Consider the following 18,959-nt stretch of genomic DNA (forward strand, 5'->3'; position numbering starts at 1 on the left):
AGCACTTCATCATAGGTTTTAAATCATTTGTATAAAGCTGTAAAAACTAAAACATTTTAGATGTGTCCAGAATGGTGAAAAAATTCCGTAGAAACATAGAGAATATCCAGAATGTCTCATATTTCAGTGGTCAGCAAATTATGGTAAATGGTCAATTAAGAAATTTTCAAGAAAATTTGAAAAGATCACAAACTTCAACAAATCCGACCTGAGCCACTTTCATATGTGGTCCTAGATCGGATATGTCTCCGATTCGTGGCCATGCGACATTAACATGATGCTCAGATCGGAATTCATGTGCTTTTTTTTCCACTGCATGTGCGCCATCATTCAGTGTTACTCTGGCAGCAGCGCCGATCAGAAGTTAAAGCAACACATCTCACCTTTTCCTCCGTCGTCTCGCTCTAATAATGACGCTGAAAACGAGTGTGAGTTATCATGTCAGAGAAATCGGATTTGAGCAATGGACGTAGCTTTAGTTACTTTTGGATAAATTATTAAAAAAAGTGATTCCAAAATTTGTAATGGCAGTCTCTATATACAATACCTGTATATACACAAATGTACATACAAAATAGATGAGAAATGATAGCAATGTGTACCTTATTGTGGGCAGCGTGGTCAGCAACTCTGTGTGGAAGAACTCTCTCGTCTGAGGTCCAGCACCCTGACCACATAACACACAACAGCATCTTCTTAAGTACTGTATAATTATACTGCTCTATAATACCTACTGTACACTTAAGAAGCTTCATAATGCACACTGAATACTTAGGAAGTGTTATAATACACACCGAATATTTAAGAAACTTCATAACACACACTAAATACTTAAGAAGCTTGATAATACACACTGAATACTTAGGAAGCATCATAATACACACTCAATAATAAGTTTCATAATGCACACTGTATACTTAAGAAGCTTTGTAAGACACGTACATAAGAAGCTTTATAATACACACTGTATATTTAAGAGCTTCACAACACAGTGTATACTTAAATAAGGTTCATAATACACACCAAATACTGTGTCATAGTGTCATAATATGTACTGAAAAATGAATAAGACTGTATGCTTATTAAGCTTCATAAGAAACATACTATATCAAGGTACTATATCTTAAGATGATTTGTAATGAACACTCTATAAATAGTATAAATGAAATAGTATATACTTAAGAAGCATCATAATACACAATGTACTTAAGGAGTTTCATAATACACAACATATACTTAATGGCTTTATAATACCCTCTGTATACTTAGAAGAAGCTTAGTAATTGACAACGAATGCTAAAGAAGCTTTATAAAACACACTGCCTCTTAAAGAACCTTCATAATGCACACTGTATACCTAAGAAGCTTAATGATAAAGGTTTCATCACATGCACTACATACTTATGCAGCTTCATTGGTCACAAGGCCTTTATTTTTTCACTGAAAGCCGAGCTTCAGAGAGTCTGCACAGCAATGACTTCCTGACTCAGTAGTGTATAAACAACTAAAACCTGTCTAGCAGATTTCTCCTTCTTCCTGTAGCTCTGTGCATCGAATCCTTCTCCTCAACTCAAATCTCAGGTCAGCTACAGTTTACTGTGGCCTCCTGGGATTCAGTCATCACAATCAGAGCGAGTGTGTGTTCTTGACTGGTAGTGTAGTTAAACATTCCCTCTGTGCCAGTCATAATACTCCAGCCTGAATCTGTCCCCCGTCTGGAACCTTATACACCTTTCTTAGGCAGCAGAGCCGCAGACAAAACAAGCGTCTGGATGCGTCCACCAGACCATTGCATTGTACCAAGCCTCTCTGAGGGGAACTAATCAGTGGCCCTCACTGATACACACATACTTATTATAAAGTTTTAACCTTATAGTAAGGATCACATTAATGATTACTAAATTAATACATATATTAACCACTTAATAATGGCCAAGTGTTAAGAAAAACTTTAGGCACCAAAAACTGGCAAGATAGTTAATAACAAAATGTTTGTGCAACAGAGTTGACCGCAGAGTATCAAATAACTCAATCACGATTAATAAACTAGAATTAATGATTTCGATTTCTTCCAGTTTTGATTATTCATATGTCACTTATTTAATGATTAACAATTCAAACACCAAATGTAACTATTATATAATTATTAACAGTCATTAACAATGTGTTTACTATTGGGTTGGTGTTTATTAGAGGCTGTAATCATAAAGTGTTGCTGAATTTTTACAGGTTTTATTGTATGTTTTAAGAATTCTGTGAATGAGAAGTTATTAAATGATAAATATTATACTGCAAGAGACCATTCTTCATTTACTTCATTTACAGTTATAAGAAAATTAGGTACAAGATATTCATTTTTCAGCATCAGCAAAAAGAGGAAAACATATTTAAAAGGAAATTACAGAAAAGCCTAAACAACTAAATATAAAATCTAATTTATCACTATTCAGGGATGTTGAGGTCTGGACTTTTCTATGTGAAAATAAGTTACATCTTCTACAGAGAACAAACCTCAGCACATTTTATTGCAAAATTATGGCCATAACATTAAAACCACCTCCTTGTTTCTACACTCATTGTCCATTTTATCAGCTCCTCTTACTATACAGGTGCACTTTGTAGCTCTACAGTTACAGACTGTAGTCCATCTGTTTCTCTGATACTTTGTTAGCCTGTTCTTCAGTGGCCAGGACCCCCATGGACCCTCACAGAGCAGGTAATATTTGGGTGGTGGATCATTCTCAGTGCTGCAGTAACACTAACGTGATAGTGGTGTGTTAGTGTGTTGCACTGGTACGAGTGGATCAGACACAGCAGTGCAGCTGGAGTTTTTAAACACTGTGTCCACTCACTGTCCACTCTGTTAGACACTCCTACCTTGTCAGTCCACCTTGTAGCTGTAAAGTCAGAGACAATAGGTCATCAGTTTGTGTTGGTCATCCTCTAGTCCTTCTGTTGTCCACTGTTTGCTGGATGTTCTTGGTTCTCAGTCCAGCAGGAGACACTGAGGTGTTTAAAAACTCCAGCAGCACTGCTGTGTCTGAGCCACTTAGACCAGTGCAACACACACTAACACACCACCACCATGTCAGTGTTACTGCAGTGCTCAGAATGACCCACCACCCAAACAGTACCTATTCTGTGAGGGTCCATGGGGGTCCTGACCACTGAAGAACAGGGTAAAAGGGGGTAACAAAGTATCAGAGAAACAGATGGACTATAGTCTGTAACTGTAGAACTACAAAGCACCTATAGAGTAAGTGGAGCTGATAAAATGGACAGTAAGAGTATACACACACATACATACATTAAACACACACACACACATATAGATACACACACATAGATACACACACGTACATACACTAAATGCACTCACACACACACATACACACACACACACACACACACACACACACACACACACACACACACACACACACACTCTGTCTCTCTCTCTCTGAATAGTTTCCTACAGAAGAGTAATTGAATTGAATGGCGGTTAGACACACTTACACTTGGTGCTGCCGGACAAAGTCCGCAAACTGGCGGTCTTTGGCGTAGAGCTCAAGAATCCGAATCCGATCCTGGATTTCCTGCAGCGAGAGACAGAGAGAGAGAGAGAGAGAGAGAGAAAGTAAGAAAGAGAGGGCGTGAAAAGACGAGACCATTACATAACCATTAAGGTCATTTGTTAGCCCCGAGTCAATCTCCCGCTAAATCCGGCTCCCACCCACATGGGATGTCTAGACTTAGCGCTTGCAGCACGGCGAAGGTGAGGGACCGTGTCACATCAGGGCAAGACGAACAAACAGCACATAAAACTCAGAGCAGGCGGTGGGGCCTTTCTTAGCAAGTTAGCGGTCAACAGCAACCCCGGCTATTACATAAAGACCCTGTGACTTATCCTCACAGTCTCGTTCACGCCAGTCAAGTGAGGATAAAGGGGACCCAGCGGACGTAGGAGTTTGTTTTCTGTTTCATTTATGAAGGCAAGAATGATGAGGACGTACAGTCGTGTGGAGAAGTTTTGGCACCATGATATTAGTAGACGTTCTCACACGTTTCTGACTTGAACATGTTGTGCCATAACGTTTTTTTTGCAGAACATCACCAAAACATATCTTTTGAACAGAGTGCTCAAACTTCTGCACTAGACTGTATGCTGCCTATCCAAAGCTTGTTAAGTTTGATCTCCGCTGAAGTGAAGAAAATGGTTCTATATGGAACCATGAACACTCAAAAACCCTTTTGGTTTGTTAGAACCTTTTTTTGAAGATCCCTTTTCAAAAGCGTTCTATATAGAACCATATTCAGCACATTCTCCATCAATCTGAAGAACCCCATAAAGTTGTTATGTGCTGAGTGTCGTCTTACACAATTAAAAAAAGTTCTTCGAGGGTTCTTAAGAAAAGAAAATGGTTCTATATAGAACCATGAACACTAACAGACCCCTTTAGGTTCTGTGCATGGAGAACGTGCTGTAGAGGGTTCTATATAGAACCTTTTTTGAAGAGGGTTCTATACAGCAACAAAAAGGGTTCTTATAATGTAACAAGCCTGATGTCATAACAATAGAAGCACCCTTGTCGGTGCTATATAGAACCCTTTTCAAAAACGTTCTATATAGAACCATATAAAGCACATTCTCCATCAATCTGAAGAACCCCATAAAGTCGTTATGTGCTGAGTGTCATCTTACACAATTTAAAAAGGTTCTTCAGGGGTTCTTTAGTAAGGAAAATGGTTCTATATGGAACCATGAATGCTCAAAGAACCCATTGCATGATTAAATGGTTCTTTGCATGGAGAATTGCTACATATGATATGATATATGACAAAGTTTAGCCCAAACTTTGGCTTTTACTTGTGAGACCAGTCAATTGCACTGAATTTATAGTGAGAGAGAGAGAAAGAGAGAGGGGGAGAGACAGAGAGACAGAGAGAGAGAGAGAGAGAGAGACAGAGAGACAGAGAGAGAGAGAGAGAGAGAGACAGAGAGAGAGAGAGAGAGAGAGAGAGGGAGGGAGGGATGTGATGATCCAGTGTTTTTAATGAATGACGGACAAGAATAGTTAGCGCAATGTTTTTTGAGGGAACATCTCAGGTCGCCAATGACCTTGACACAACACACATATATACACTACCCTGTAGCCTTCAACAACTTCATACACGCACACGCACACGCACACACACACACACACACACACACACACAAATGTGTAAGATATAACAGCTCACTTTCGCCTTTTATTAATGTGTTATAACTGCATATTAATGATTAATGTAGTGTTTATGACCTAACTAGTAACCATTAACCAACTATTATTAAACTATTCATAAACACTTTATAAGGGTAGTCTTATTTTAAAGCGGTTCTGATGTTTCTAATAAAGTGGCCAGTGAGTGGAAGGACAATGTAGGTGTCTAATAAACTGACCAGAGAATAGCCCGGCTTCCTATTTGAGAAGTAATTGCAAAGCATTGTAATTGACTTTCAGCACTGATATAATGCAGATAGGACTGTCACAATGAACGTGAAATCATATTACATTTTTCCTCCATACTGTGACGTATTTGAAACATGATATCAAGGAGAGTCTCTTAGCTAGCTGACGTTACAGCACTTACAGTTGTCTAGGGCAGATCTAGCAGGGCAGATCTAGCAGGGCAGAAATTTTTACAAACTGACTTGGGGCAAAGGTGACATCCTATGACAGCCACCTTTATCAAATTTAAACTCACTGAGCTCTTCAATGTGACCCATTCTACTGCCAGTGTTTGTCTATGGGTGGCATATGGCTATGTGCTTGACTGACTACACCTGTTAGCAATGTGTGTTACTGAAACACTTGAACTCAATAATTAGCAGGGGCGTCGACATACTTTTGGCCATATTGTGTATTACTGGTTTCTAAAACGTTTCTGTCCATGATCACTGTAAGAAGACAACTCAGCGCCATGGGTCTGAAAGGATGTGTAGCTGTTCAAGAAGAACCTCACTGAGAAAAAGGAGATGGACACATCAAACAAAGAAGCTGAACAACGGACTGACCACCCCAGAGTCCAGACCTCAATATCACCGAATGGGTTTGGATTACCTCAGAAAATGATCAACCAACTTCTAAGACTGAACCTTTTGAAAAACTGAAAGCAAGTCTAGATATCCCCTGTTTTCCCTCTGTCCTTCACACACACACACACACACACACACACACACACACACACACACACACACACACACACACACACACACACACTGTGTCCACTCCAGCCTTTTCAGGGAGCTCGCTGTTCTCGTACATGTGCCATGCACGTCACCCACACGCCTGGCCTCACCTCTTTGGTGAGCTCGCTGTTTTCATAGATGTGTCGTAATTCTTCACTGCTGAAGTCACTGGACACGTCACAGCTGGCCGTGCTGACCGGTGCGCCAGAGTAGCGCTGGTTGTAGCGGCTGTAGCCTGAGTTCACATCACTCTCGAACATGGGGTTGTACTTAGTGGCTCTCTCCAGGGACGGCACGCTGTCAGCATGTCTGCAGGAGAGAGAGAGAGAGAAAGACCGGTCAGCTTATCTCCAAACATCATTTACTAGCCGAACTCCAAGAACACTGCTGTGAAGGCACTAAACACCTCAATCAGTCTTTACATAATTCACAAGCGTCCAAATGAAGTGGATTAGCCAAGACATGTTGAGTATGAAGTTTACTCCTTTTTTTCTTTAGAAAATTTTGACAGATTATTTCTAAATAATGTTTTTTGTTTTCAAGATTATGACTGATTGTCAAAATAATGATTTATTCTCTGGAGATGTTGATGGATTAAGTCAAAATGTCTTATTCTCTGGAGATTTTGGCTGATTTTGTCAAAATCATGTCTTAATGTTTGGAGAATTTGATTATGTCAAAATAACATCTTATTCTCTGGAGATTTTGACTGTGTAAAATATCTTACTCTCTGGAGTTTTGACTGATTATGTCAAAATAACATCTTATTCTCTGGAGATGTTGACTATGTCAAAATCATGTCAATTTTCAGAGAATTTGACTGATTATGTCAAAATAACATCTTTTTCTCTGGATATTTTGACTGATTATGTCAAAACAATATATTCATTCCTCTTCATTTCTTTGACACATTATGGTTTATGTTCTCAAGATTATGCCTGATTCTATCAAAATCACTGCTCGCTTTCTTGAGATTTTGACTGTTGTGTCAAAATAATGGCATGTTATCGCAAACATTTTTGACTGATTATATCAAAATCATGTCTCATTCATTCATGTCTCATACGCAACAGAACACTTACACAATACCACATTATTACACCCTAAATCATCAAACACACATACGAATGATTACAGCTGACTAATGTTTGGCAGCTGAAACACTGTAGCATCAGCTCCCAGCAGCCAATCCACTGCACTAATTTTAAGGCAAAAGTTAAGGCCACACCCACTTTTCAAAGCCTCTACATCTCAAAAGCGAAAAGTAGTGAGAAAATATGATGAAGTTAGGTAGACAAAGACAGGCCCTTATATGGTTTCTACCACTATGTGATTTATAGTTTTGTGACGATTTTTGCATTCAATTTGCACAGTGCTAATTGGTGGGGCATATGCTTGCATTACTTATTAGCTACATTAGCCTCAAGCAAGCACAGAAAGAACTAAAGAGAGAAGCAGAGGAAGACAGAGGGAGAGAGAGAGAGATGAGCGGTGGAAAGAGTGAGATGTTTATCCAGTCCTGTTGCCTGCAAGCTGATTTGGGAGTGTCCCGCCTCTCTGGCCAACTCGCCCCACTCGGGCCACTGTGACGCAGTTGGGCCATGATGACCTGCTGAGCGGCTCTTACAGATCCCCCACTAAGACGTTACATCAACTACTGTCTGCTAGGAGCTCCCTCGCTACAAAACACATGCACACTCACATGAGCACCTTGTCATCACGTTTCCATCATTTCAGTGAATTCAAGATTCAATGTTTGAGGCCACACAATAGGATTTGATTCAAGTTTTGGGTGGAAGGGGGTAAAAAAATTAAGTTCAAGAAAATATTACATTTTGAATATATAGAAAGTAAGAAATTTTTATTGTTTTCTGAAAAATATATGCCCATTTTAAATTTGATGCCAAAAACACATTCCAAAATGTGGGGAAACTGAAAGCTGGTAAAGTTGTATAATGCTAAAAAAAAAACACATAGTAGTTGATGGGCAACAGGCCTTGATTATTTCAGCGAGACGATGTCAAACCACATTCTGCATGTATTAAGGTAAGTTAACACCACATACACACTAGTGAACACACACACACTAGGGGGCAGAGAGCACACTTGCCCAGAGCGGTTGGCAGCCCTATCCACGGCGCCCGGGGAGCAGTTGGGGGCTAGGTGTCTTGCTCAAGGACACCTCCGTCATGGACTATCGGCCCTGGGGATCGAACCGGCAACCTTCCGGTCACAGGTCCAGCTCCCTAACCTCCAGCCCACGACTGCCCCAAAGTACTCTCCCTGTCGGGGAATCGAACCCCCGGTCTTCCGCATGACAGGCAGAGATCCTGTCCACTATACTAACGAGGACAAGGCATTACAACTTGATTGCTCCGAGTCTGATCCACTCAGACCAGAGCAACACACACTAACACAGCAGCACCATGTCAGTGTTACTGCAGTGCTCAGAATGATCCACCACCCAAATAGTACCTGCTCTGTGAGGGTCCATGGGGGTCCTGACCACTGAAGAACAGGGTAAAAGGGGCTAACAAAGTATCAGAGAAACAGATGGACTACAGTCTGTAACTGTAGAACTACAAAGTGCAGCTGTACAGTAAGTGGAGCTGATAAAATGGACAATGAGTGTAGAAACAAGGAGGTGGCCACGATGTTAGGCCTGATAGGTGTATGTATAAGCATTAAATACAGTGCAAACTAAAAAAAACAGCAGTGAGCAATTAGGAGATGAGCCAGTGAGCTGTAATGAATTAAGTTCTCTGATGGCAGAAGGGAAGAAAGTATTCCTGAAGTTGTTTGTTTTGGCAATCAAGAGAGAAGGGCTTGAAAAATGAGGTGTCCTGGTTGAGAGGGGTCGGGGTCACTTGATGTGCAGGGTCTTCACTGTTGGGATTTTGCTTCTGATTGTATTTGATGCCTTGCCCACAATTTGTTCCAAATTCTCTTCACCATGTGAGCCAGTGTTTCCATACCAGACAGATAATGGATGATAAGAACGAAGCAGATGATACTAATAGATACTGATAGATGTACTAATTACAGTATCACTATCTATAGGCCTTAAAAAAACACTGGCGGTCAAAAAGAATCCTCCCTTATCTCACGTATTCAGTAAGTCAAGACATAGTTGGGTTTTTTCTTTAGCCTGATTTCATACAGTGAAACTTTCACACAACTTTATGATGCATGGACGGAATGGAACGCCTTTGAAATGCTCACATATATCGGCCTTAGCTTACTACACTACGAGGAATCCATAGGGGCATTAGCACAAGTTAGCCTTGTGGTATAGATGTTTCGTCCCCTTGTTTTTGACATTCATGGCCCAAGGGCGTAGCTCAAACAGTCACTGTACACTGATGATAACAATCAACAAAATCTAAAACTGCAGCTAGCATAGCTGAAAACTGAATTTGTTCATTCCAGTGTGAAATAATAATAATAAAAAAAATACATATTCTTACTTTCATTTTGATTGGAAACAAAAGAGCTACATTCTTGAAACAGCCAAGAGAAAACTGTCCAATGAGGATATTTTTTTCTTGTGGTGTCTCGGTAGATAAAGCCGAGGGGCCTCTCCCATAGGTTAGGACTTCAGTAGCTTAAGTGAAAACCTGAACTGTCAGATTAAACACTTTTAGGAAGGGATAGGCTTGGTGTATGTTGATGTGATCAGCTACAACAGCGGACATATGCCCAGAACAGAAGCTGTTATACTTGGATAGCCTTTATTTTCAATTTATGAAAACCAGTTGTGTGGGAAACCATTACAGTTCTCTCAAACAGTAAGGTAAGTCACCTAAAAGAGTTAAAGAGGACACTGAAATCAAGCTCTGTGGAGAAACAACTGCAAATGGTTCGGCCTGGTGCACTTCTGTGGTGTCTGTGTTCGACTTAGCGCGATGCTTACCTCCTACACCTCCAGAATAACTCGAGCAAAAACACTGCCCTAAGCTAGACTCACTCTTAAGCAAACCCCTCACGCCTTACAGAACCCTCTGTTCTTGTAAAGAATTGCAGCGATTTTAAACACAATCAGGTCTGTGTTGATATTTTCCAATAAACATGTCTCCATTTGTTAATCAACCGCAAAATGGCAGCCAAGCATGCCCGAGGCGCTCCTGCTCTGAGACTGTGGGAGAAAGCGGCTAGCCCTTTGAGCCTCAGCTGAAGGCTAAACATTTCAGAATGCTTATTTACATCATGTTCATGCGATCAGCGCCTGAGCATTTACTCGTCTGAAGCCCATAAGCCGATATGCAGTGTACAAAATGGCGTATTTAGGCCAAGCTTTCTTTCCTTGCCGATTAGAATGACTTTCTCTAGTCTAATAGGCTTAAGTCATAGCATAAGTGCTGCAATGAACTTTCGACCTTCCATAATGCAAAATCTTACACGTGCCTCATTGGCACTTTAGTCGACTGCTTCATCCTTTGTTCTTGTGAAGTGTACATTTAATAATATAAAATATACAAAATGAAATATAAAAATCTAAAAACGGTGAGAATGTTTTAATAAATATTAGAGTATATCCACTTCTTTCAAAATATAAATGCCTTGTTAAAGTTCCAACTTCAGTGAAATGGCCTTCACTGAAAATCACAACATGGAATATCACATTTTGACATTCATGTTGTACTTTTATTCCTTTGTATTCCATAGATTTCTCTTTTGGTTATGTGTTTGTGCTGTGTGCATGCCAGGCCACTAGGGGGCTCAATGCATTTTGAATGCCACTATATAGCTGAGCTATACTCACCGGCCTTGCTAGTAAAAGGTTGGACCCCTTTTGCCTACAGAACTGCCTTAATTCTTCGTGCCACACTTTCAACAAGGTGTTGGAAACGTTCCTCAGAGATTTTGGTTGGTTATTTGAGTTCCTGTTGCCTTTCTATCATCTGGAACCAGTCTGCCCATTCTCCTCTGACCTCTCACATCAACAAGGCATTTTTGTCCACACAACTGACCGCTCACTGGATATTTCCTCTTTTTCGGACCGTTCTCTGTAAACCCTAGAGATGGTTGTGTGTGAAAATCCCAGTAGATCAGCAGTTTCTGAAATACTCAGACCAGCCCGTCTGGCACCAACAACCACGCCACATTCAAAGTCCCTTAAATCCCCTTTCTCCCCTGTTCTGATGCTCAGTCTGCACTTCAGCCAGTTGTCTTGACCACCTCTACATGCCTAAATGCAATGAGTTGTGGCCGTGTGATTGGCTGATTAGCTATTTGTGTTAACAAGCAATTGAACAAGTGTACCTAATAAAGTGGCCGGTGAATGTATAAGATCATAGGTTATTCTGGTTGTTTCATGAATTTTTTTTTAAATTTTGCCTAGAGGGCTAGCCACAGTCATACATTTTGAGCATGTTCTTGCTGCTGAAATATATAACATAGCTTTATTTAATGTAGAAACTCTAACCAGTACAGTGATTCTAACGCTACACTTCTTTGGGATTTGGCATTGGCAAGCTAACAGTTGTGGACATTAATATTTTATGGCATCTAGAGCATAAAAAGACTCTTTTGGTAAAATTTTGAATCTTTTCAAATCTTTTTGCAGTGTGTAAGATTTGGTGGGATCTAAGCGTTGGCCGTATCATCAGGAGATGATCCCTTGTTCGATCCCTTGTGATGCTACAGCCGTCTGTAGCCGGGACTCCAAGAGATCACAATTGGCCTCGCTCTCCCTGGGTGGGTAGGATGGCCCCCTTTCTCCCCCCATCACTCAACGCAATACTAGTCAGTGCAGGTGTCTGTTAGCTGACACAACAGATCTGGCGGTTGGCGCTTTCCTCCGAGCGCGTTCAACTGTCCTGTGATGTCGCATGAGCGAAGATGTGGGGGCTGGTTTCACAAGACTTGGAGGAAGCCTGTGCTAGCCTTCACCCTCCTAGCGGTGGTAGCAACGTGTGATTGGGGGAGTCCTAACTAGCGAGTGAAATTGGAGACAACTAAATTGGGGAGAAAATCAGGTCAAAATTTTAAACATTTTTTGGCGCTGTAGACTGGTTGAAAGATGTAGAAAGAAGTAGAATCAGTGGTTGCTGCTGGTCCTGTCTAACCATTTTGTGTTGTGAGAAGTTGAGAACCCAAATTTTGACATACTTTTTAATCCTTGTTGTCAAAGAAGCAAAAACATGACATTCAGCACAGGTTCTAGTACTACATGCTTGGAAAGGGAAAGGTGAGGGAGGGGTATTCAGTTTGGTGCAATCTGCTAACTTACTGCTAAGTCTTACACACTGCACCATTAGATTTAATCGCAGGAGTCTGTTACCTTGTTAGCTATGTTCATTTACAGTAAGAATTTTATCTAGTTTCCTTTTACAGGGAGATTCACTTGAAAGAGGCCCTGAATACTGTCTTGTAATTCCCATTAGGATGAATCTGAACCAAAAAAAAATATGCCACACACCTTAACATATGTGCAATCAATTGCATTACATGTGATGCTGGAAGTGATCTCCAATTTCTGCCTGACACATGAAGGGGTACGGAGGGTATGCACCCAGAAGTTGCAAACAGAGGCTAAAAGTTACCTCATTGCTCCATCGCAGGGGCATCCCAGGTTGTTTGAAATTCCATATACAGAGGAGCAGACTGCACATTGTTTTGTTCTAATTGCTTCGTCCTAGTGAGAGTTATTAAACAATTCACTTCCAAGTGAATCTTCTGTAGGTTTGTAGGCTTGTAAATCAATTCAAATCTGTCATAGACTGTTGGACTGGTTTTCCAATGCTAACTGTTTCTTTATTACACCCCGATGAAAATTATACTGTTGTATTTTGTTGCTGTCTGAAAAAAGCAAAGACTAGCATAGCTAGTCACCACCAAAACCATGTTTCACTTGGATGCTGGTGTGGTGATCAGCTAAACCAGCACAGGACCTGTATAAACCAGTTTAGACTGGAGTAGCCCAATGTGTTCCTCATAATACCAAACAATACTGTACCGCAGATGGATTCTTACCGGAGTGGGTCCTCAGAGTCGTCTTGGTCGTACTGGTCTCGTAATGTCCTGGCCAGGAAGAAGATGATTCCAGAAGCGACAAGTAGGAAGCCAGCAACGGAGGCGATGGCAATGCCAACCACAAGAGGTTCGGAAACATACTCCTCACAGTGTTCCCCCCGGTACCACCAATTCTCTCCAACACGACACCTAAAGGGATACAGACCGCCAGCAATGATTAAAGGAACAAATGCTGACGTTTAATGTGAAATTTGGCTGAACCAACTCAATGTATTTTATATTTGGTCGAAAGGAAGAAGTGACTTTCTGCCTTTACCATCTCACCTGCATATGGCACCCCTGCCAGGTATGATGTCACACTTGCCATCATTGAGGCAAAAATCTTCCTGTATGTCGCAGATGCTCTGACATGGCAGGCTGTCCACGCTGAAGTAGCCAGCGTCGCACACACACTCCGCTTCACCTGTCCACCGGTTCACCGAACACTTCGAGAACTCGTTACAGGCCTGGAACTTACATGGGTCTGCTTTCTCACCTGCACGAACAGGAGAGAGGAGCGTCAGTACCACAGCTCTACTAATTGGCATCCAATGGTGACCAAAAAAAGGTCCAAAAGCCGGAGCACGGAGGGCTTTAAGCTTTCCTAATGTTTGAAAAGTTTGCATGTGTGCAACTCTTCCACTGTGCAAAAAATACTGACTTAGGGCATTGGAGTCAATGCACTAGAGCGATCAAGTTGCTGCTGCTGGGCAAAATAAACATATTTCTTTGAAATAATTTTTGCCTATCAGAAACTTCAGCCACTTGACTTCTGCTATCTTATTTTTGGAGTGTTATTTGTTCCAGTGCTGCGCCAATTGTCTTTTAAACAGGATGGTTGCAATGGAGGTCAGTTGGTTTGGGGCTGTTTATCTCTTCTAAATTGATGAGTTTGAGGCTGATTAATATGCAGATAATAAGCACTGCCCTCTGATATGATGAACGTTCACATAGGTTGTTGATGACCACAGGCATAAAACCAGCAGAGGTGCTGTAATTGGGCCTAGTTACCCTACAAAAGTTTGGCTAGATCAGGGGACAGCAACCCAAATGTTAAGAGTAGCATTTTATGCCCATTTTACCATCTTGGCTCAGTATGTTCTAATGTGTTAGTACACAATAAAAAATATAAACAAAAAAAAAGACTTACTCCTGTTAGACCTTAAATGGTGCCTGAGGCATCAGACTATAACTGCTGCACCATTTAAGGCAGAACAGGAAAATTTAAATAGGAAGCTGGCGAACAAGAGGCTGACTACAGCTGTTGGTGTTTGTCAGTATCTCATTGCGGATTAAACGTATTAGAAAACCAGCTGGAGCGTTTATAAAAGAAAATAAGTCTGTTCATCTCAAAAATCATCAAGGTTCATCTCTTTGCCTTTTCATTAGCTACTAGCTAGGAAAGATTGCTGTCTGTGTTGCAGTGGTGACCAGGAGTCTTCACGCCAATCCTCAGGTTAAAGGGTGAATTAGCAGATTTAGGCTACATTCACTCCAGCATTTATTTTTAAAACAGTTAAAACGATCAGCAAAGCTTTATTTCACTGCAAAGGAGGATGTTTTACCTATAAATCTATTTCGGCTGTGGAGCCACAACAGGGCAGTGAACCCCTGGGCTAGATGGATAGAATGCTAGCTAGCTCAGTAGCTAATGCTGCTGTTTTTTCTAGCAAAGTAACTTGATATAATATATGGGTTTATTGCATATTTAAAAACAAAGGAGGTGCGCGGATACTTAAGTATTCAATTAAACTTTTGTGGTTCCAGTGTTCAAACACTGAAAGGTACTTGCTCCATTTCAGCACAGGAAGATGGAGCATTTCATAAATATCTGTATTTCATTCTAGAAAATAACAATTACATTTTTAAAGTAGATTTTAAAATACCATTTAGACATCTCCCTACAATTGGCAATATGGTTGCGATAAATGTTGAACGTTTCAGGAAAAAAAAAACAGCTCACACAGTCTATGATTTGACAGTCTGAGCTGGGAAATTAACATTTGCTGAAGGTTCAGCACCTTCTTTGATTTGTTACTCTTTGGTGTGTCAAAAAACACCAAGTTAAAAGTTAATATTTAAAAGAGTTTTGAGACCTAAAATGGTGTTTAGCTGGTGTTAGCTAGGTTCAAAAGCAGTGAAAATATATATTTCTTTGACAAACTAACATGTTGGGACATTCTCCACCAAGTAAAAATAAACCTTGTGTAAGACAGCGAGTCCTCAGCAATGCCCAGTGTTTTACCAGTTACCTGTTTTAGCTCATCTGAAGAGGCAGCCTCTGTTACTCATACATAAAAGCATAAAAGCTACTAATTCACTGAATCTTTTTTTGTCCAAAGTGTACAAGCATTGCCAGGGTCTTTCTAGACAAAAGGCAAAACCAGAAACACAATGTACAGTGTACAAAAATGATCTTATCAGCTAATGATAAAGACTTAGCTAAAGTTCATGACTATAGACTTGAGACTAGACTCAGACACTCACCTCGAAAACTCGAGACTTGACTCGGGACTTAAGATGCCTATACCATCTTATTTACACTTGTATGCAAAGGTTTTGGCACCTTTGTTCAATGACGTTTTGTTAAGTTAGCACATCCTCTAGAACACGCTACACATTTGAATGCACAGCTACTGTTTATTTGATGATGTGTTTACGTTTTACTTAGAAAACCAACATAGCATGTAATGTGACTGGTTGGGTTCAAAGTTGTGCATATAAATAAACATTAGGTGAGTGTATACATATACTATCTTTCCAAAAGTATTCGCTTGTCTGCCTTCACACACATATGAAATTGAGTGACATCCCATTCCTAATCCATAGGGTTTAATATGATGTCGGCCCACCCTTTGCAGCTATAACATCTTCAACTCTTCTTCAAGAACTTCTTCTTCAAACTTGTTCATCCATGTCTTTATGGACCTGCTTTGTGAACTGTTGCGCAGTCATGTTGGAACAGGAAGGAGCTGTCTCCAAACTGTTCCCACAAATTTGGGAGCATGAAATTGTTCAAAATCTCTTGGTCTGCTGAAGCATTAAGAGTTCATTTCACTGGAGCTAAGGGGCCGAGCCCAAATCCTGAAAAACAACCTCACACCATAATCCCCCCTCCACCAGACTTTACACTTGGCACAATGCAGTCAGACAAGTACCGTCTCCTGGCAACCGCCAAACCCAGACTCGTCCATCAGATTGCCAGATGGAGAAGTGCGATTTGTCATTCCAGAGAACACGTCTCCACTGCTCTAGAGTCCAGTGGCGGCGTTTTATATCACTGCATTCCACGCTTTGCATTGCGCTTGGTGATGTAAGGCTTGGGTGCAGCTGCTCGGCCATGGAAACCCATTCCATGAAGCTCTCTACGCTGTTCTTGAGCTGATCTGAAGGCCACAAGAAGTTTGGAGGTCTGTAATGATTGACAATGCAAAAAAATTGCAGACCTCTGCGCACTATGCGCCTCAGCATCCACTGACTCCGCGCTGTAATTTTATGTGGCCTACCACTTCGTGGCTGAGTTGCTGTCGTTCCCAATCGCTTCCACTTTGTTATAATACCACTGACAGTTGACTGTGGAATATTTAGTAGTGAGGAAATTTCATGACTTGTTGCACAGGTGGCGTCCGATCACGGTACCACGCTGGAATTCACTGAGCTCGTAAGAGCTGCCCATTCATTCACAAAAGTTTGCAGAAGCAGTCTGCAGGCCTAGGGGCTTGGTTTTATACACCTATGGCTATGGAAGTGATTGGATCACCAGCATTCAATGATTTGGATGGGTGAGTGAATCCTTTTGGAAATACAGTGTAAGTCCATATGTAAACACTTACTCTACATGGTAACTTTTTTGGCATATCACAACCAAAAAATCTGTGTGACCTATATTGTTGGAACTCATTTCAGTAACATAAGTGTTATAAACCGTGCTCAATACATGGGGTCAAAAATAAACAAGGCTTTGTTATGTTCTTAATTAAGCAGCTGAAATGACTCAGCGTTTAGAGACTGATCAGGAGCATGATAAGACCAAGGCTCAGACAGATTACACAGGCCCAGCTTAGCAGGAACAAACATACACACACACACACACACACACACACACACACAAACAATGGATATGACTCACTCGGACGGCACGAGCTGTGCTGCACGTCTCACCTGAGAATAAACCGAAGAGTCTGCATCATGGAATCAGACAGTCCAAAGGCCCCGAGCCAGTTTTGCTCAAACTGTAGCCTAATTTACATTTACAACTCTGGAACAGGAATCTAATTCAGAACACAAAACCGAAACACTATTGAACTACAACAGTGAACTAGAAGGCTTTTGTTTGAATAATCTAGGGCACAAAACTGAGATCAATCTAACACTAGCTCAATCCGTCTGGCTGTGAAGCAGGTGTCTGACAGTATCAGTATTATTCTAACAAAGACGTCTGCTACCAATCATGTTCTGGCTGCTGGAGTGTAAAATATGACACTCAGCCTTGCCATGACTCACGTCAAGCAATTAGACTACACAGAGGAATATGAATCTTCCTACCGCCGTTACTGTAGGTTAGGCACAAACCGTGACAAATGAGACATGATATTCATAGGAGCTGGTAATTTACACCCCAGTGGGACCATATCCCAGTCAGGCACAGAGCCTCTGTTCTTATGGAGTTAACAAATGGTGTCGGTAGGGTGGCAAAGTTAAGACTTTCTAAGTCGATGTGCTTTGTGAAGGTGTATCAAGTCAATGAAAATATTTCCAATTCAAAAGAAATGAATGGGCCCACATATGAGCACCCCATATAGCACCCCTTCATGGTACCACTATAAGACTTCCCTTACAAAGGGTTTTTGAATGGTTTAAACCTAGTTTATTAATGATTGTTAATTAGGGAATAAAGACCTTGAAAGTATTGCTTGTCAAATAGTGAGCTGAGCTCTGCCACTGTGAAACAATTCGCTTCTAATTAAGCTACCCATAAAGGTTTCGAAGACAACAAAATAAGCTCAACATGAAAGGTTCATCAGTGTTCATCCATCTTTAATTTGTTTTTAATATACGTATTATATCATATGGGGCATGTTGTTAAGGAATTGTATCTTCCTGTGTAAGTGTAAAGTTGTGTCAGTATCTATGTAAGGGGCAAAATAAAGATTATAAGTGACTCGGTTAGTGCAGGCCCTCCTGCACCATGGGTTCCCCTGTGCCCCCTGGTAGTTACATCACTGGACTCACCCGATTCAACATCCAGAGAATACTTGTCAATGGCGAGGTTCATTGTCTGGTAGGCCGTGTTGCAGAAATCCTCCAGGATTAGGTAGACGGCAGAGGTCACTTCTCGAGGAACCGGCTTCCCAAATTTCATCCTGCTGTTGACCACAATGCTGCCATTCCTGAAATTGAGGATCTCCAAGTGCTGGAAGTTGCTAAGATTGGATTGTAGGTATGGCACCAACTAGACCAGAAAGAAATGAATGCAATAGAGATAGCTTAGTAGCAGTTTAAGAAGACATTAGTCATTGGGTTATGCCAGGAACACAAATTTAAATTGCTATGTAATTAGAACTAGAGGTGTCAACAGAAGAATCTAATTATCTTATTTATAGTTATATTATCTACAACCTCACTGGTTAGGACTGATTAGCAAAGGTTAAATGGGGTTAGCGGATGAAGCTAAGCCCCTCAAAATTAACAACACTAGCACTAAGTAATAAGTACA

At 40.9% G+C, this 18,959-nt stretch overlaps 1 protein-coding gene across 4 annotated transcripts in view; it reads right to left on the minus strand.

Moving 5' to 3' along the window:
* The window catches only part of impg2b (interphotoreceptor matrix proteoglycan 2b), a 41,772-nt gene that overhangs the window by 1,345 nt on the left and 21,468 nt on the right, over positions 1 to 18,959 (minus strand). For 3 of the 4 annotated variants that reach the window (XM_017713232.2, XM_017713231.2, XM_017713230.2), the window contains 6 exons: positions 18,476 to 18,695; positions 13,529 to 13,739; positions 13,205 to 13,393; positions 6,340 to 6,538; positions 3,517 to 3,596; positions 603 to 667 (listed from right to left, as the gene is read on the minus strand). In XM_017713232.2, the coding sequence (XP_017568721.2) occupies positions 622 to 667; positions 3,517 to 3,596; positions 6,340 to 6,538; positions 13,205 to 13,393; positions 13,529 to 13,739; positions 18,476 to 18,695 (945 nt within the window). In that variant the 3' untranslated portion in view covers positions 603 to 621. Of the gene's footprint in view, positions 1 to 383; positions 417 to 602; positions 668 to 3,516; positions 3,597 to 6,339; positions 6,539 to 13,204; positions 13,394 to 13,528; positions 13,740 to 18,475; positions 18,696 to 18,959 lie in introns of all 4 variants that reach the window. The other variant, XR_001858540.2, reaches the window with a different exon arrangement.

The sequence above is a fragment of the Pygocentrus nattereri genome, chromosome 25, assembly GCF_015220715.1.
Source record: "Pygocentrus nattereri isolate fPygNat1 chromosome 25, fPygNat1.pri, whole genome shotgun sequence".
Classification (NCBI taxonomy): Eukaryota; Metazoa; Chordata; class Actinopteri; order Characiformes; family Serrasalmidae; genus Pygocentrus; species Pygocentrus nattereri.